General features: G+C 41.6%; 2 protein-coding genes across 2 annotated transcripts; one reads left to right on the forward strand and one right to left on the reverse strand.

Moving 5' to 3' along the window:
- Positions 1-1,329: 1,329 nt before the first annotated feature.
- On the reverse strand, positions 1,330-7,857 carry LOC109472217. Its single transcript, XM_019771812.1, has 7 exons — positions 7,623-7,857; positions 6,775-7,191; positions 6,132-6,338; positions 3,483-3,635; positions 2,885-2,954; positions 2,443-2,624; positions 1,330-1,506 (listed from the first exon to the last, which is right to left on the reverse strand). Exons 1-7 carry the CDS (start codon positions 7,847-7,849, stop codon positions 1,362-1,364), a joined length of 1,401 nt encoding a protein of 466 aa, XP_019627371.1. The 5' UTR covers positions 7,850-7,857; the 3' UTR covers positions 1,330-1,361.
- A 1,009-nt stretch (positions 7,858-8,866) lies between these two features.
- Positions 8,867-19,123, forward strand: LOC109472259 (vesicle transport through interaction with t-SNAREs homolog 1B-like). Its single transcript, XM_019771914.1, has 9 exons — positions 8,867-9,089; positions 9,564-9,622; positions 10,378-10,488; positions 12,220-12,297; positions 13,712-13,885; positions 14,751-14,812; positions 16,170-16,262; positions 17,831-18,062; positions 18,433-19,123. Exons 1-8 carry the CDS (start codon positions 8,990-8,992, stop codon positions 17,871-17,873), a joined length of 720 nt encoding a protein of 239 aa, XP_019627473.1. The 5' UTR covers positions 8,867-8,989; the 3' UTR covers positions 17,874-18,062; positions 18,433-19,123.
- The last annotated feature ends 483 nt before the right edge of the window (positions 19,124-19,606 follow it).

A 19,606-nucleotide genomic window follows, 5' to 3' on the forward strand; every position in this document is an offset into this window, starting at 1 on the left:
GGTTGCCTCAAGGATATGTGAAGTACAACGACAAACTCCCGGTTCCTGTTTTGTCTTCTGAGTCACTTTGTTACTCTTCCCCCGTTAAAATCTTTCGAATTAACTCGTATAATGAACAAGAGTTCCGAGATCTCATGTCCATGAAATATGGGTTTGATATGTTAAGGTAAAGTTCTTCCTTAATTATGCAAATGGCATCTACATTAACATAATATATGCATCGTGGTGTTAACTTTTGATTAAGTTACACATGTCCCAAGTATGAAATTTAAAAGTCAAAATCATAGCATGTCCAGGACAAAAGATACAAAAACCGGAAATTCTGCTTCAGTACCAAGGTCAGCCACCAGGAGACCCTAAATCGACCTTGACATTTGCCTACCCAACACCTACCCACATACCAAATAACATTACAATCCACCTACAGGTTCAAAAGTTATGCTGGCCGCAAATGTGCGGAAACACACACACACAGACAGATACACAGACAGACAGACACGCCAAAAACAATACCTCCATTTTTCATGGAGGTAATGACAGACAAGAAAGACAGGTAACGTTGGAAAGTTCGCTGCCAAGTATATTTAATAACCTTGGTTATCCAGTCCTCATCTCTGAATGATAAAAAGAAATTAAAGGCTTTGTTCTAAAGTCATGGACTGAAGAAGGGTAAATTTAATAAGGGCATTGTCCATTGTTGCTGAGGTGAGACCGACCAGCGGATCAGGGATTGGGCTGTTTAGCGCTGTTCTGGAAATAGTTTAAGCAAGAAGGCTTAAAATCTAGATTTTTAACCTCCTTGGTCGGAGTAATGTGAAAAATAGTGAATCTTTTTTTTTCATATTCCAACATTTAATAACTAGACATGGTGGCGGCACACTCAAGATATGTCAACTTATTTTAAGCCGCCACCAACGCAGAGGGCAAATACAGGACAAGACAATAATCATTTTCACTTGAGTTAAGTGAGGAAATAAATAAAAGTCGTGTAAAGTACCTTTCCCAAGGGCACAAGATCGGTGGCAGGACTCTAACCCGGGACCTCTTGGTTCTGAGTGGAGCACGCTGCCGCTACGCCACCGACCCCACTTGGCGAATTCCCCTTCCATTAACACGTCACCTGTTATACTAAGTACAGTCTTTAAATTACCACTGTCTCACTGTGACTATGCCGTACGTCTTACAAATATAACTTATGATATGTCAGCTACCTGATGTATTGGTATTCAGATGAAATTACAAAAAGACGTTACGGTGTCATATATCTTTTATTTTATGTTTTAAATTACCTGTAAAGTTCCACAATCTTATATTATCATATCATTTTTTCAGTGTATGCACTACACAGGATCCTGTGGTTATTAGCTATGTTTAGAGTCAGCAGCGGTCTTCGTGGTTTGTCTGAAACTTGCGAGAATCTCCTTCCTGCTGCAGCAGAGTTCCCTGTGGCCGTCGAACCAGTGGATCCTCTGGCACTCCACACTGCAGTAGCGCGCCATGCGGCATCTGGGGAAAACGTAACGGCACAGTGAGAAAGATTTGTAACGCAGTGGTCACGAGCTCCCCAGAAATTCTTACGGGAGAGGTGCTCCCTAATCGGTTGATGAAAAATCTTTGAATTTTCGTTATAATACTGAGAGAAGACCCTAATTTTTAAAGCATTTTAGCAGAGGTGCTACTAAGGATCTTGGGGAGAGGCGGAGTACCCTTGCTTCCTTGCGCGTAGGAGAGCCCTGTAACGGATCTAAGAAGATAAATCTTTCCAGTGGCATGACAGTGGGCAAAACATGAAAAAATACATTTTTTGCGTGGCTTTTTGCATTTTTTTTCCACTGTCATTTTGCCCACTTTTAGGCCACAGGTAAATCTGCTTGCAGATTGCCAATAAGACACTGAAAGAAATGACGCCCACAACGCCCTACACGAACACGAATCAGCATTGTTAACATTACGTTTCTTTTCTTTTCTTTTAAACACAAGCGCACACAAAAGTCGATTTACGGAAAGTGATAAAACATACGTCAAAGAAAACGGTTTCTAAGCACGGACAACGAATGTAACGGTACATTAATTCAATGTGACGATGAATGCAACAAAAGAAATTGTCCCATGCCCTTGCCCTTGCCTTTGCCTAGCTATAGGTCATGAGAGTTACTAGTATCATACTATCACAACAGCACGTCGGCAGAACGTACTGCGCCTGAACCCCGTATTTTCGCGTTTTTAGTTGGATTTTTGGTCAACGTTGCATCAGAATTCTACCTGTTGCAGAGGATATTCTTTCCGACATAACATTTGGAAACTATTGTCGAAATGCTAACCTTATATGAGCGAATACAACCTTATATGAGACATTCTGCCGAAATGCTATGTACAAGACATTACGGGTTTCGCGCAGGTGCAGTACGTTTTGCCGACGTGCTTATCACAACTATCACCGACCTAGCGCATGCGCCGAACCTTCCCGGCGCGTCCCTCTCGCTGTTGAGGCAGATGGGAGAGGAGCAGACCACGTCCATGTTCAGTCCGTCCTCTCTGAGCATTAGCGGAGAGAAGATACAGTCGTCGTGGTCGTGCTTGGTCGCCAGTCGGTCCAGCCGGGTCTGAGACTTGTAGTAGTCGACCTAGAACAAGAAATAGCCACGCCTTTAAGTACCAGAGTTATCAACCAAGGATTGAAGTGTTCAAAAATTCATTCTTTCTCAAAACTATCGCAGAGTGGAACTCGCTGTCACCGAGTACAGTAGAGGCATTATCATTAAATGGCGCTGGCTTTAAACAATGTTTAGAGCTCAAGGGTTAGGTGTAACGAGTCGTTTGGTGTAATGAAGCCAGAAGGGCGGTTATACCGGCTATACCGATACAGAAACCGTGAAATAGCTACCTTGCCGGGCTCCTGTAGCTCCCAGGCCACCAGGGAGGCATGACGGAGTAGGCAGCTCACGAAGTCAGATCTAGAGGCAAGATCAGATACCAGCAGGAGAGTGTGAAACACGTAGCCCCTACCAGCCTTTAGACGCGGCTGGGAAGAGTAGAAATTGTCCAATTACTAGTGGACAGATAACATGCCAGTGGTGTTGGTCCACTAAAGTCAATTTTTACTCTTTGCAGCCGTTCCCGAAGAGTTCATTCGCAAACATTCGCGAATCTTATAGTGTGTTGTCATGATTGTATTCTCTATGTATGTGCGCATCCATAACCGGCCGGTCAAAGCACATTCGAATTTAGAATATTGGCCCAAGGACCAAGTCGGTAACGGGTGGTTTACAAAAACCGAGGTCATAGACAATTTTATATAGATGACTGATACGCAGTGAATTCGAAATTAGACCATATCGAAATATCAGTTGTATAGATTTTCAGTTCAATCCAATAGTATGCAACTATTCTAATTCTAACATACTATTAGTGATTGCAAATGGAGTAAACTTTGTTAACTCTGTGTTAATATCTAGGTAAGATGCCATGCTTGTGCGGCTTACTCCTTGTGCTTTAATCCCGTGTTTTCCTGCCAGTAGCTGCGAGCCTTGTCCAGGATGGTTTGGACCGCCTCCTTCATGCCGAGCGCCGCCAGCTTGGCGACACAGTCCGGCCCGCCAACCTCCGCTACGTACAGGGCCATTCTCAAACCGAACCTGCAACAGAAGCTGTACTTCACCGTTCCTGCAAGTATCTAGAAGTCCTTATTAAATGTGTAAGAGTGCAGATAATTAACCCTAACCCGCCAACCTACGGTACAGGGCCATCTTCAAACCGAACCTGCAACAGAAGCTGTACTTTACCGACGCTGCAAGTACCTAAAACTCCTTATTAAATGTGTAACAGTTAAGAGTGCAGATAATTAACCCTAACCCGCCAACCTCCGCTACGTACAGGGCCATTCTCAAACCGAACCTGCAACAGAAGCTGTACTTTACCGACGCTGCAAGTACCTAAAACTCCTTATTAAATGTGTACTGAGAGTGCAGATAATTAACCCTAACCCGCCAACCTCCGCTACGTACAGGGCCAACCTCAAACCGAACCTGCAACAGAAGCTGTACTTTACCGTTCCTGCAAGTACCTAAAAGTCCTTATTGAATGTGCAAGAGTGCAGGTAATTAACCCTAACCCGCCAACCTCCGCTACGTACAGGGCCATCCTCAAACCGAACCTGCAACAACAGAAGCTGTACTTCACCGGCCCTGCAAGTACCTAAAAGTCCTTATCAAATGTGTAAGAGTGCAGATAATTAACCCTAACCCGCCAACCTCCGCTACGTACAGGGCCATCCCCAAACCGAACCTGCAACAACAGAAACTGTACTTCATCGACCATGCATACATGTACCAAGAAGTCCTGAAATGTGTAAGAGTGCAGATAATTAACCCTAACCTGCCAACCTCCGCTACGTACAGGGCCATACTCAAACCGAACCTGCGACAGAAGCTGTACTTTACCGTTCCTGCAAGTATCTAGAAGTCCTGAAATGTGTAACAGTGCAGATAATTAACCCTAACCCGCCAACCTCCGCTACGTACAGGGCCATTCTTAAACCGAACCTGCAACAACAGAAGCTGTACTTTACCGACCCTGCAAGTACCTGAATGTCCTTAAAATGTGTAAGCGCGCAGATAATTAACCCTAACCCGCCAACCTCCGCTACGTACAGGGCCATTCTTAAACCGAACCTGCAACAACAGAAGCTGTACTTTACCGACCCTGCAAGTACCTAAAAGTCCTTATCAAATGTGTAAGAGTGCAGATAATTAACCCTAACCCGCCAACCTCCGCTACGCACAGGGCCATTCTTAAACCGCGAACCTGCAACAGAAGCTGTACTTTACCGTCCCTGCAAGTACCTAAAACTCCTTATTAAATGTGTAACAGTTAAGAGTGCAGATAATTAACCCTAACCCGCCAATCTCCGCTACGCACAGGGCCATTCTTAAACCGCAAAACCTGCAACAGAAGCTGTACTTTACCGTCCCTGCAAGTACCTAGAAGTCCTGAAATGTGTAAGAGTGCAGATAATTGTTTGCAACAGGCCATAGAGGTGGCTTGGACACTCTAGTCCTTCAGAAACACTGAGGTATTTTCAGAGTTATGCACGTATTCTTTCCACAGAACTTAGTTCAAAACACAGTAATGAATACTAGTAGTATAGATTCAACCCTTTGATCATTTGATGAAACAAAGACTACTACCGTCTTCTACTGACAGGTATGAAGAGAATGGAACTTTGAGTGCATACACATCTCGAGCAAGAAAACAAAAGTCAGCGCTAACTTAAAGTTAGACTGTAATGCTGTCAACAGATCAAACTACTTTGTAATGTCTTGTCTTTGTCAGCAGGGCTAGCTCTTTGCAACACCCACATGTTGCCCAGGCTGTGCATGCTGAACAGCCAAATAAACGAATAAACATAAGTAGTAAAACTATAATAATAACTAGAAAAGTAACATTTGCAAAGCAAATGCATAATGTTTACCTTCGGATATGGTCTGCTCTGTTAATTCTTACTCAAACACATTCACATACATGTATATCTATGGTGACAGGAGCCTAAACGCCTTCTCTGAAATTGCATGCAACATGATGTAACCCAACACCAGTTACTATGGTGACAGACGTCAACAAAAGAGGCCATTGGCCAGGTCAGAGGTTAGTGTTTGGAACAGAAGAAGAAGAAGAAGAGGAAGAAGAAATGGAGCAAAAACAACATGTTTTCCTTCGGTAAGGCCATGTTGATTTGATTATATGGATGACATCCTCCGGGAGCCCCAAAACTGATGCGCGCGTGCGAATAAAAAAAAGTTTTGCAAAAAAAGTTCTTTTCATTATGAAATCTACGTGGTCATGAGGGTTGAGCAAATGGCACAGAATATGGTTTGGCGAATAATCTAGTCTTCAAGTTCATTTCTTTACAATTTCGTCTTTTTTCGTTTGATTTTGGCATTCTACGACATTGGTATAGTTTTTATTAATTTTTTTTGTAACTTATGGTATATTTTTGCTCATTTTGCAACTGTTTTGTACGATTTACAGTATGGTTGAAAACTTTTTTTTTTGGAAACGGCCGAAAATTCATGCGCGCGCGGTGTCATCCATATAATCAAATCAACATGGCCTAAACATAATAACAAGCAGACCAGGTCGTGACGACGTTGTCCTTCTTCAGCATCTGTATGAGCAGGTGCCCGAATGACGGCAGTTTGGGGTGACCCTCCCCGAGCATGGCCAGCACACGCCGGGTCTTCATGGTCATCAGCGAGTTGTGGACGCCCCACAGAACCAACCACGGCACGAAGTCGGCCAGGTCGCCGCTGTCGTCATCGTCATCACTACTACTACTACTGCTGCTGTAGAAAAGATAAATAAGATAATCTTTCAAAAAGCATGCAGGTACTCAAACAACTGGATATGATTTTGGAAACGGTCAGACGGCAAACCTGAATTTCTCCTCTGGTCTCTCAGTCAATGACGAAAGGTAGTCTGCAGGAAACGTCTGACCGTTTCCAAAATCATATCCAGTTGCTTGAGTATTTGCTTTTTGAACGTATCTTATTAGCTGGATGTCTAACCTTCATCGACGTAAGATAATCTTTATTCACCTCTTGCCACCAATGGGCCATGGTAAAGTATTTGAAAACAGACACAATAGTTAAATTAAAGTGATTTGTCTCACTGGGTCAGTCTACTGAGGAAGGCCAGAGTGACTGGTCTAAAGCTCTATGTAAGAGAACTTTATTGTGTTGGATCTAATATTTTAACTGAACAATTTAAGGACAGAACCTGTCGCTGCGCTCGCCACTCTCGTAGTTGGCGCTAAACAAGCAGCGCTGGTTCAGCTCTGTAAGCTCCGGGTGCTCCAACGCGGCGGTCAGCATGATCTGGTACAGACTGAGCAGCTGGGGGACGAACTCGCCCATCTTCGCCAGCGCGGGTTCGTACATGCAGATGTTACAGAAGAAAGTGGACAGAGCACACACGGGGACGCCTCCGAGCTGGTACCTCGCGAAGGTTAAGTTCTGCTCTTTCCTACACCTCCTGTGTATGGCGGTGTTTTTCGTGTTGGCTCTGTGTACGATCGCTAGCAATATCTCCACGGCTGGCTTCATGGTTTTCTCCGTGACCATCTGGACCACCTTCGCGTCCTTCGGGCTCGGGAAGTCGGAAAACGAGTCCAGGTCTTCTACCTGTTCTCGACACCTGTGATAACAACAGGATAAAACTAAGAGGTAACGGCGTTGGAAGAGGAGAAAGGTATAAAGGAAAGAATGGCAAGGTTGAAACTATGAATCAAAAGGACTGAAAACATGGACTGAAAGAGAAGGGGGTGAAACGTGGTGACGGAGGAAGGGTTTATCTTCGTGGAGAGAGAAGAAGGACTGCAACGCAACTTTTAAGACTGGAGTCTTTACAAGATATGGACTTAGATAGTAACTGGACTTATTGGAGGGAGAAGGACCTCGGTATCTAGCCTGGGTGCCATCCCCAGTAGTATTCGCCCGCTAGCTTACAACTGGTGGTAGCTAGCGACCTTATAGAGCGGGCGAATACTACTTGGGATGGCACCCAGGCTACCTCGGTATCTACCAGAGTCTTTGCTTCTCTAACGTCGAAGAAGAAGAAGAAGACACCTGTGAGCGGTTCTGCTGACGTTGGCGAGGTGGTTGGCGGTTATCCGTTCCGCAAGGGCCGTCAGATCCTCCAGGCAGTCAGAACAAGTGCAAGAGTCCAGGTGGCCTCCCATGCCGTCCGTTTGAGGCGGAGACTGAGACGACATCATGCAGTAAATAAAGACCTGCGGCTCGGGACGACGTCTATTTTGATCACAACGTGAACAGTGTACAGAACTAGTGTTCATAAGATGCTGCTGTTGTGCGCTGCTATGACAACTGTTCTTGAAGTGTGTTCTAGTTCTGTGTGCTGCTGATATAAACGATTCGTGAGGTGTTCTTGGACAACACAGTGGAGCGCACTAGTAGAGAAGCCGTGGCGACTCTTTATGTATTTTGCTGGTAGTCTTATATAGCCCTCACTATATAATGTTATATTACCCGATATTACAATGTATTAATAAAGACGCTACGGCTAGTACATGGATTATATATCTGTTTGGCCATGGAAAAGTCATGCAAAGCAGCGATCAGAACTTTTTAGCATTAGTATTAAAGAAGCCTGTCCTTTAGCCTGGGTACCATCCCCAGTAGTATATTCGCAAACTCTATAACCAGTTATAGAGTTTGCGAATATACTACTGGGGATGGTACCCAGGCTACCTGTCCTTGGTGCTGAACCGACATTCTACCCATTGATATGACGGAAGTCCTCTCCGCATCGTTATGTATCAGAATAAAGGGAGAAATGTTTCTGTTTGTAAGAATATATGCAAATGGTTTCTATGTCGATTGGTATTTCCCGCGCAAATAACGTTATAACGTTACATAAAAACGTTAATTGCTAATTATATACAGAATCACTGACATTATACGCACTCTTGTGAAACGGAGAACGTTTTTTATGGAAGAATTTTATGGTCTTCTCGGAAAGTGAGCTTATCTGGTCTAACGTTATAGCAAAAAGGTACTAACGCCACAAGGTTGATTTTGATGTTGACACTGAAACAAGCATAGTAAATGGCAGGCTTCATTTGCCATTGATACAGCCGGTCCCCTTTCGAAATGACCATGTTCCCAGCTAGCAATGGACGGTAACCGAAATACTTATGTCAGTGTTATATATTCACAACTGCACACAGATCAATGCAAGTCAATTGTTCTTGAAGGTCTTCGAAGCTGAGGCAAGAATCCAGAACGATCAAATTCAGTCGTTCCTGCGATCAAAAGCGCCTCTACCGAGTTTTTATCAAACTGCACCATGTCCGATCACATGACGTAGCCTGACAGAAAGCGATGTAGGAAAGAGATACAGCGGAATAAGTTGACTAAACTTGATCTGTAAATCCCAATTCTCTGGAGATATAAGGCTCTGGTGACTTTCGACAATGTCTTCTGAAGACTTTGAAAACCACGAGGAGGATTTTAGAAACCTGTACGAGGAGCTACGCCGAACGGCTCAGAGCAGACTTCCAAATGCATTCGGAGGTGAGTGAGTGCCCCCCTCCCCCATAGAAATATTGTACTGTGTACCGTGACCTGTTGTCGTTTTCCTGACTACGGCACTGCCCTCAGAGTGTAAGACGATTGACTCTAAGACGTATTTTCTTCAACTGACACAGGACTCAACATATCTAAAAGCTAATACATGTATTATAATTCTATAAGTTAAAATAATTTATTACAAGTTGAACGAAACGTAAACGATTGGTGTGCCCATAATTTTTTCGAAAGAACAAAAATCGAATTTCATGGCTGACCGACCTTACAGAACAATGAGCGTCACAGTCAACACACACATCTCTACAGACACCTCTCTACACTAACAGAAAAAAATCTGATTTTAAGAAATTCAACTGGGAAAACAAAATTGTTGTGTGATCTTGTACCAACTATGACTGTACGTAATGTTATACGTGACTAACAGAATGATAACTGACATTCTTGTCTAATTTTTTACAGAGGAGAGAAAAAGAATTGTCCGAGAGGTTATGCGGGGCATAGAGGAATGTACCACACTGGTGAGCCTTCATCTTTCTATCAACTAAATTATTGATATAACACTGACTATCTTGGATAATTTGATGACATGACATCGTATTATGGAAAGAAATCAATAACAGAAATGAGTCCTTTGCCCTGAAGTCTTTGAAGCATGATGTAGTCAGGATAGGCATATCTTGATCTTGTGCGTTGCTGATAGAAAATCTTTGTCACTGTGGTGATTGTAGTCCAGTAGCGTGTATAGTACAATGTACAGAGCTCGGGAGTTCAAATCCTAGCTTGTCACTCACCCGATATGCCTGCTACTGGTACTATAAAGTATAAGGTGCACATGCACCCAGTATTTCGAGCCGTAAAAACCCACTGGTCCCGGGCAGGGGTTCGAACCCACAACCTCCCGGGCCTCAGTCAGACACTCTAACCACTCCGCTAAAAGGTCTAGACCCTACATAGAATTCACATAGATGTAGCTATAGAGAAGTTCCAAGTTAACAGTTAACAGTTCTGTATTTTGCTTACAAATGTCGGTACGACATTTCAGTTGGAGGGGGCGTGTGTTACAATGTAAAAACCCCCCTTAATTGTTAATGGTACAGTCCGAGCCTGCGCGCATGCGCACGGGGCACTCGGTACCAGGAAAGAAGAATAAAAGGCGGTTGCCCACTGAGTGTCCCTCCGAAATTGTCTTGGAGTTGCTCCTGTGTCCATCATAACTGCTGGGAATGCTGTGCTAGAAGGGTAACAATTAAAAGTTGTTTTCCCCGTCCCACAGGTCCAGGAGATGGAGGAGGAAGTGAAGCTGGCCCCGCCCACCTACAGACCACAGATGCTCAGCAGGTTACGCAACTACAGACGGGACCTGGACAAACTGCAGAGGGAGATGGTGAGGGACACACTGGTGTCACTTAGGTGTAAACAGGCTTCAGATTCAGATTCAGCTTTATTCATATTGGCATGGCATGTTAAAAGTTTAAAAAAACATGAATTGAGCCAATATTTGACAACGTTTAAAATACACAGAGTAGATGGATAAAACTACATTAAAAATGCGATTAAAACACTTTACACTGACAAAATATAGTATTTCCTCGAAGAACAAGTATTAATGCATAATTTACATATAGCTGGGAAACAGTAAGTTGGACATGGAGTTGTAAGAATCATGTTCAGAAGTGGCTGGAAAGAGTAGAAATTGGCCAAATAGACTGATAACATGACAGGGGAGTTGGTCTGGTGACAGGCTTCTAGAGCAGGCAAACTGTACTCCTTCAGCGGACCAGCTCTCCTGGCCTGGCATGTTCGCTGTCTATCTGGCTAATTACCTTCGCCAAGAAGGTTATGTTTTCAGGGGCGTTCGTGTATGTGTGTGTCTGTCTGTCTGTCTGTCTGTCTGTAAACACGATAACTTGAGAAGGCCTTGATGGATTGTCTTGATACTTGGTAGGTGGGTAGGTCTTGATGAGACCTCAAAATGATTAGATTTTGGACCCCCTAGCGGCTTGTTATGGTACTGCAGCTGAACTTCCGGTTTTGATATCTCATGATCTAGACATGCTATGGTGATGAAATTTAGATGGTAGGTAGCTCTTGCGCTGGGGAAGAAGTGACGTGAGTTTAGGCCCCCTAGCGGCTTGCTCTGGAACTGCAGCGATATATTCTTGAAAATATTCAAAAGGGGATAACTCAAGAACCGGTTGACGGATCGTCGTGATTTTTGGTATGTAGGTAGCTTACGTGATGCTTAATATAATTATGTGACAATTATGCAAATATGGATGTAATTTGCATAATTTATGGGGAAATTCTATAAATCAGCTGTATTCCATGATAGGACAATTAAAGCTTGTGACATTGGTAATTGACAACGAAAGAAACACAGGAAAATATTGATTATGTTAATAATGACCTAATTTGCATAATTAATGAGAAAATTTTATAATTATGTAATGATAACTGCCTGGAATTTCATACTTGTGGTATTTGAAAGTTAAATTGAGGTGAACATCATTAAACATAATTTATTCAAATCAGGACCTCATTTGCATAATTTATGAGGAAATGCTAGAATGCATTGTTTGTTAGTATAAGACTGTTTTTTGGTTGAGATTATGATAAAATGATATAATTCATGAAAATTAGGTTCCTATTTCTTAAATCAGGGGGGAATAATCTAATGTATAATTTGTCAGTCATAAAGATTAACATCATTTGGCGAAGGTATGAGATCGGGGAACTCTAGTTTGTACTCTTTCCAGCCACTTCTGAAGCCTGGTAGAGGTTAGGTGTGACTGTTCACAGAAAGCACTCCACTGTTTGGAAACACTCGACTGTTAGGTGCTAGGTACATGTATTACTAATGTTGATAAAGATTTGTCATGGAAAAGACAGATCCTTAGTTTGTAACATTAGATTTGTAATATCTTAGTATACATACTGATATTAAACAGTTTTCTATTTTCTATGAAAAAAATGAGTTGCGTATCTCCACTAGTTTACCTTTTTGAGTGACCATTGTTATAACATCTTTTACCTTGAAGACATTGGTCGTTTTACTCTTTCTGTACATTCAACACCAGAAGGTTTAGTTAACCCTGTCTGTGTTGGTATGTTCCAGAAACAAGCCTCAGGTACGGGAATGATGCGCGATGAACTGATGTCAGGAGGAACGTACGACCCTGACAGCGATGAAGCTGTAAGTATGGTAACAAACTTCTGGAAGGAATAGCTGGAAGTCTTTTTTATTCTACGTAAGGCCACACCAAGTAAATTTTATGGATGACGTCCGCGCGCGCATTGATTTTGGCCTGTTCCTAGAAAAAAAAACAAGAAATTCCGCTTCCTGTAACTATGACAAAAGAGTCACGACAGTGCCACAAATAGTCAGATTGACGTGAAACACGTGACGCGAGAACAGGACAGGACGACAACTGCTGTTCCACCTGATTTATTGCTGTTTTGATGATGAATAAAAGACTTCTTGCTTGTTACACTGTGTCACCTCATTCAATTTGTGTCCTAACATTTGTCGTCTCTTAGTATATTTCTAATCTAGGCATCTTGTTTTTTAGGGCCTTTCTTGTTTTTTTTTCGCCCTCTTGCATTAGATTTAGGGTCTCCAAAGGACGTCATCCATAAAATTTACTTGGTGTGGCCTAATATGTTTTAGAAACCGGCATTGTGCTACCTTTTGGATGGACAGTTTTACCATGGTAATTGTTCTGATGATTTGATTAAAGCTATCGGTATTTGATTTGATAGAAAATAAATGACTGACACTTCACACATGGATACATGCAGTATGCATACTTCATGGGAATGACAGTATGATGCTTAGTGATGCATACCGGTTCACTGGACTTGGATCCGGACTTGTAAGAATGTTTAGGTTCAAGTCCAAAAAAACCTAAAAGTCAAGAACCGAGTCCGGACTTATTACCATAAAAGACCACTTCACATACCCCTTTTCTTTCCAAATCACCTAAAACCTGCCTTAGATTGTAAAATCTTTGCTGCAAAACGAAGAAAACATTGCCATCGGGCATCGTCAACTACCGGCCTCCATGTTATGTGGCCAAAGTTTCACCCAGACAATATTGCAAGGTTGCCAACATGCAATTTTATATATGCCATGGGTTTAGGTCCGGACTTACAAGTCCGGACCTGAACCTAAACCTCTGGACTTGAATCCGGACCTGAACCTAAAATTGGGTTTAGGTATGCATCACTAAATTGATGCTGCATGTATTTCTTAGCCATATGATAACTAGTTTTGACATTAGAAGGCCAAACACACCTGAACATTTTCAGATTGTTTTTGGTTGATCCCTGACAACTCTTATTTGCCCCATTCCTAGATCATGGGAATGACAGTATGATGGTGCAAGTGTCACATTTTACAACTAATTTTGAAGTTATAAGCTGAAACAAAACTGGTGAGTTCTCTGACGACTGTATGCTGTTCTCCCCAGAGGATGTCAGCCTCTCACCGTTCTAAGATGCTGCAGGGCCTGGAGAGCCTGAACAGAACAACATTACATCTTACCTTTTGAGTTTACCTTTTTAGGTTTTGGAGAGTAAAATGTCATTTTGTTGCCTGTTCTCTCCAGAGGATGTCAGCCTCTCACCGTTCCAAGATGCTGCAGGGTCTGGAGAGCCTGAACAGAACCTCGGCCAGCATCGAGCGCTCAACCAGGATAGCTGTGGAGTCTGAGCAGATCGGCACGGAGACCATCGAGGAGCTGGGAGAACAGCGTGAACAGCTGGTCCGCACCAGGGACAGGGTGAGTCAGACAATATTTAACCTTAGGCCACACCAATTTAATTTGTTGGTTCTCGGATTTTTTCAGGAAAAATATGAAGCGACAGGGCGAAAAAAAATAAAAATAAAAACAGGTCTTGGCATCCTATTATAGGCTTAAATGCTACGAAATGAGCCATGAAGTCAACACAAAAGGCTGGGTTGAAATTTAAACATTGAATTTTGAACTTTTAATCAAACCACTGCAATGATAGATGGGAAAACTGTAACAACTAGGAAGAAAAGGACTTTCCTCAACTGTTGGGGGCAAAACATGAGCATTTTTCAGTTGATTCAGAACCAGAATCATATTTTTTTTTTTTGCAAATCAGAAAAAAACGAAGAGGCGAATCCGAGAACCAACAAATTAAATTGGTGTGGCCTAAGCCACACCGACTTGGTTTTATGGATGACATCCACGCACGCATTGTTCTCAGAAAAAAAAATCACCTCCGACGGCACCCAGGCTGCTGCTGAAGCTCCACGGAGTTCAAGAAATCAGTACACTACAGTGTTGACTCACAAATCCCGCAAAAGGTCAGCATGTGCCGGCTTGTCGTAAGAGTCACCATGTACTACTGCAATTCGCAATACCAGCTTTGTATTCCTGTAGTTTAGATGCATTTTGGGGGGGATGGCCTTTTTTTTATCTGCCCGTGCAAACTAGTTTGGGTGTCTTCAGAGGATTTCATCCATAAGATTAAGTCTGTGTGGCCTTACCTAACGCACAAGAATAATTTCGTTAGGTTGGTAGAACACAGGATATACATGTACACATGTACTGTATTTTCTTATAGTGTATAGTACAGTCAAACGTAAGATTCACATCTAGATCTGTTTTCTTCCAGGTACAAGACATGGATCAAAACCTCAGCACTAGCAAAAAGATCCTCAATGCAATGAGTAGAAGGTGGGTTTCTCCTTCTTGGATCTATTTTACATGATTTCCAGAAACAGTGCATACTCCCACAGTGCATACAGTACTTGTGCACTGGTGCAGGTTACACTGAAAATTACCTGCACAAGTCTGATTTTTGAGTGGCAGATTCTGTTGCAGATTTTGCATGATTGTGCACTATGTATCCCTCACTTTTCCCTGTAGGGGTTGATATTTTTCTGGTAATACATGTACATATAAAAATACATACATCACAAAACCCACTCATTATGCAGAATGTTGGACTATTCATTATCCACTGCCTTCAAAGAAGAAGTTGAACCTCATAATAGCTAGCGTAGTAGTAGAAGTATAAGTTTTTCTACACTGTGGATGTCTGTCTCCTATGATTGTATTGTATGGAACAGTACCTTTGACTGTAAAAGCAATTAGCCTTCGGGCATATAAAATCTTATTCTGATCCAGTTTATAACCTTGTGGAAGCTGTGTTAAATGTGTGGTTCAGAGTGATGACCAACAAACTGATCCTGGGGATGATAATCCTGGTGGAGCTATAAATATAAATGTTTTGCTTTGTTAAACTGTGTTGTATAAGTCAGATCACTAGAGATCATCGTAGTCGAAATAAAAAAAATAAAAAAATCCTTACTGACCGTAATTTTTTCAGGACTGAAACAGGAAACACAACATTTTTTTCCTATGCCTAATAGTAAAACATAAGCTTGAATCTGATCTGCCTTTTTTGTTATTTTTTATTTTTATTTACTTCATGGTTCACCACAAAACAAGGCTCATGAGAGCCACTCAAATGCTTTAGGTTACTGTACAGCCAGTGAGGACAGATGTTTGTTGACCTTAGACTTGAAAAGTTTAAAGGTTATACCCATATGGGAAACATTCACGAGGTAGCTTTTTCCATAGTGATGTTGTTCTAGGAAAGAAGCTTTCAGCGTGGAACTTCCTCCTAAGAGGTGCTGAATGGAGGAAGAAAGGGTGATTTGCTTCGGTGGAAGTGCCAAGACATGTCCTTGCTGAGAATGATGTGTATGATAATTGATTGTTATACATAGGGTATAGAATTTTCTTCTTACACAAACAGTAAGGTTCTCACCTGCTTACGTTTCGATGTCTATCAGACACCTTCCTCAGAGCTTCTGACTGGAGTTTCTGCAACTCGCCGCTATTTATCGCCAATGTAGGTGGCGCTTTTGCGGCGGCGAGAATGCAATCCCAACGTGGCTGAGCTTGTATGCCCCCTTGAAACGTAAGCAGGTGAGAACCTTACTGGTTGTGTAAGAAGAAAATTCTATACCCTAAGTATCTTCCAACCTGATGAAATTGTTTACGATAATTGTTATACATGTTTCAGAGTGATGACCAACAAACTGATTCTGGGGATGATAATCCTGGTGGAGCTGGCCATCCTGCTGGGACTCATCGCTTACAAGTGGATCATACCAAAGTAGGGCGGAGGAGGGGGGTTCATGTCAGGGCTCTAGCCAGCACCAGTTTTTCCGTCAATTATCGGAACTTTGTGTGGCGTGTGGCGGAAATTTCTTTAAACCAATCTGTCAAACCTGACAGACAAAATGAACAAAAAGTTTGGGTAAAAATGCGAAAACATCGGAAGGACCACCGACAACCACTCTCAGCATCATGATTTGCCTGTCAAAATGTGGGAAATTGCATGTTTGAAGGCTTGAAAATCCAAACTTTCACGAGGGAGCATCGCGTCGTGCCTATGGCGCTCTCCTCCCCAAATCCAATGATGAACCTGGGCTGATGGAAAAACATTTCAAGCTGGCTCGGGCCCTGGTTCATGTACAGATCTCAGATGATTTTGTGGGACGGCCATGTCGAATTACAGCAGAGATATCACAGCTGACACAACACTGCTTCATTTATTCCACAGCATACTGCTGTCATTGTAATAGTCGAGCCATGATCAGAAGTAAATCTGTCTTGTTCACTGAATCACTGCGTCAAATGGAAAGGACAAGGGCTAGTAGGGATTTTGAAAATGATTTTGACGATGACACTGAGAACTTAAATGTCTGATTCACACACATAAAACTATTAGTATTACATTATTGTGTAAAGTATTATTGATAGATCTTGAGTAATCAAACAACAAAAACAAGAAAACGTGCAAAAAGAGGCATGCAAATGTCAGAAATGCACCACTGAAGTATGCTGTAAGGTGCAAAGCAGCACTTTCTTTGGCAGTGATGCACATTTTTAATTCTGACTCGATGAAACTACAATCTTGCAGTTGCATCTTGCTGTCTCTAACCTTAAGTCATTGGATTCAACTGTTGCATACATATACATGTATATTGTACTAGATTTTGAAAGGGCATTGAATCCTTCACTAGTATTTAATCATTTAACCGTAGATCAAGTGTAAAAGCTGATCTAACAATGAATTTCAATTTAGTATAGCTGATCAGTTGTCTGCCTGTGACTTTCTGTATTTGACCTGTCGTCTCTGTTCAGAATTACTGTTACATTTTGTACCTTTATAATTTCTTTGCTGTCTTAGCTCACTTAGTTTTAAACATTCTTGAAACTCTTCTGTGCTGGTGTAACATCTCGCTGTAATTGAAGAATTATGCGTATGGCTATGCTGTCAACCAGAGCATGTGCAATATCTGCGTATGGTACATGTGTGTACCAGCATATCTAAGTGCCAGGGATATTTCTCAATCTTTCTGCACCAGCAAGCAATAATGGGTTGTCACAAATACAATGTATCCTAACAAGGAACTTGTAGTCATGTATGTACAAAAACATACTATAGACATATGGAACATTGGATTAAGAACTTACATATACTACATTACTGTAATTCTTGCAGTTATATGACACAAGCAATGAAGTAATGCATGTTATAAGTATCTGCACTTTACATGTGTCCAAACTGCTGCTCCCCTCTTTTTTCTATCTCAAAAAGTGCTTTCTTTTCTGCTTGGTGGTTAAGGTTTTATTTGTTTTGTTTGAGTTTTTGTTTTTTTCTGTTTGGTGTTGCAGATCTGGGAACCATCCTGCACCCACCCCTCCACCACACCCTTAGTCTGGTCCATGTGTTAGGAGCACCACAGATGATCCGACAGCCACCCAAATGTAACTGTAACTGTAGCCTTATGCTAAGGTCACAATTCCTAATCAGGGCTGGGCAGGGAAACAAAAAGTACGATAAATGTTTTTTGACACATTCACACAAACAATTGGCCAGGCCCTGGTTTTGTAAATGTAACCTTAGGCCACACCAATTTAATTTCTTGGTTAACGGATTTTTCTAGAAAAATAATGGAGCGGGAGGGCGAAAAAAAATGAAAATAAAAACAGGCCTAGGCATCCTATTATGGACTAAAATGGTACGATAGGAGCCATGAAGCCAACACACCAGGCTCATTCAAAATTTAAACAATGAATTTTGAACTTTTAATGATACCACTGCATTGAAAGATGGAATAACTGTATCAACTAGGATGAAAAGGACTGTTTTAAACTGTTCAGGGCAAAATATGAGCATTTTGCAGTTGATTCTGAATTTTTATTTTTATTTGCAAATCAGAAAAAAATGAAGAGGCGAATCCGAGAACCAACAAATTAAATTGGTGTGGCCTTAGCATCACCAGATGTGTGTAAGATATGATAATCATATAGTGAAGCCCCCAGTGCTATAAATGCTGCAGCTAGTTGTTTAACTGTTCCCTGAAGCCTTCTATGAACCATGCATCATGTCTGCCTTTACCAATCCAAAGGCCTATTGGATATCATTGTTAACGATTCGTAATGAATCTAACTTTTGAAATTCATGGAATGTGATACGTAAGAAAGATATTGTTTTAAATGGTGGGCAAACTAGTGGAACAATCTGTAAAAAGCTTCTTTTACATGTTACATAAGGCTGGTCTGGAATTAAACATTTTGGAAGACAGTATGAAATGTAACTTAAAATGCAACAAGTCTGTTCATTTTCCAAGTTTCAACACTCTGACCAGCACAAACTTCTAACATTGCCCACTGGATTTTAGTACATTGTAGTAGTGTAAAGAATTACTGGCAATACAATGTATGCACATATGTAAAAAGATATTCCATTATATTCTGACACTTTTGCAGGGCACTGGAGATGTGGAGCAGTATTACAAATGTACATGACATGTGCTTTCTGTATAATAATATGATAAGGTGGAACAACTTCCTGGATCTTGCGTATTAAGAGCACTGTTGATGTTTTGTTTTTAAAGATTCATCTAACAAATCCTAGAGTCATTGAATGAAAGGAGTGACAAGGAAATGTGAAGTGCCATCTTTGAATGGGCCTATCACATTATTATGTCACAGTTTGTTTACCGCAATGAATGCCGGTCAATCGACGTTTATATTGTACAGGGGTGCGTAGCACAGTGCGTGTTTGTGTAGCGTTAGCCTTAGCATAAGGCCTACATACAGTACTACTTTCGTCTAATGTCACAACTAAATCACCCATTACGGCATGTAATGCTTTGTCAACAAAACTAGACGCAGCAAAAATCAAACATACCTGACTTTGAAAACTCTCAAATGATCTTTATTCTTTAACTGACCGCTCTAGAATGTTCTTTAGAACAGGTAAACAAACTGTGACGTAATAATGGTATAGGTCCATTGTTCACAATCGTGATGATCTCTGAGTTCTACGTAGTAGCATGATGTTTATAATAAAAGAGGAATTAATATCACCTTTTTCCAGTATGAGGGGAAAATAAGTTTTCTTTGCAGTTTACTTATTTGATCAAACAATGGTCTATTAATTTA

The sequence above is a fragment of the Branchiostoma belcheri genome, unplaced genomic scaffold (genome assembly GCF_001625305.1).
Source record: "Branchiostoma belcheri isolate BF01 breed outbred unplaced genomic scaffold, Haploidv18h27 scaffold27, whole genome shotgun sequence".
NCBI classification, from domain to species: Eukaryota; Metazoa; Chordata; class Leptocardii; order Amphioxiformes; family Branchiostomatidae; genus Branchiostoma; species Branchiostoma belcheri.

Bases quoted from the DNA above. Each gene is read 5' to 3' on its own strand.
- LOC109472259 (XM_019771914.1), top strand. From the start codon at position 8,990: ATGTCTTCTGAAGACTTTGAAAACCACGAGGAGGATTTTAGAAACCTG. The intron at 9,623-10,377 runs GTGAGCCTTCAT...CCCGTCCCACAG, and splicing joins TAGAGGAATGTACCACACTG to GTCCAGGAGATGGAGGAGGA. The intron at 10,489-12,219 runs GTGAGGGACACA...GGTATGTTCCAG, and splicing joins ACAAACTGCAGAGGGAGATG to AAACAAGCCTCAGGTACGGG.
- LOC109472217 (XM_019771812.1), bottom strand. From the start codon at position 7,849: ATGAACACTAGTTCTGTACACTGTTCACGTTGTGATCAAAATAGACGT. The intron at 3,636-6,131 runs GTCTGCTTGTTA...CTTCTGTTGCAG, and splicing joins GACAACGTCGTCACGACCTG to GTTCGGTTTGAGAATGGCCC. The intron at 1,507-2,442 runs GTCGGTGATAGT...CGTTTTCCCCAG, and splicing joins AGGTTCGGCGCATGCGCTAG to ATGCCGCATGGCGCGCTACT.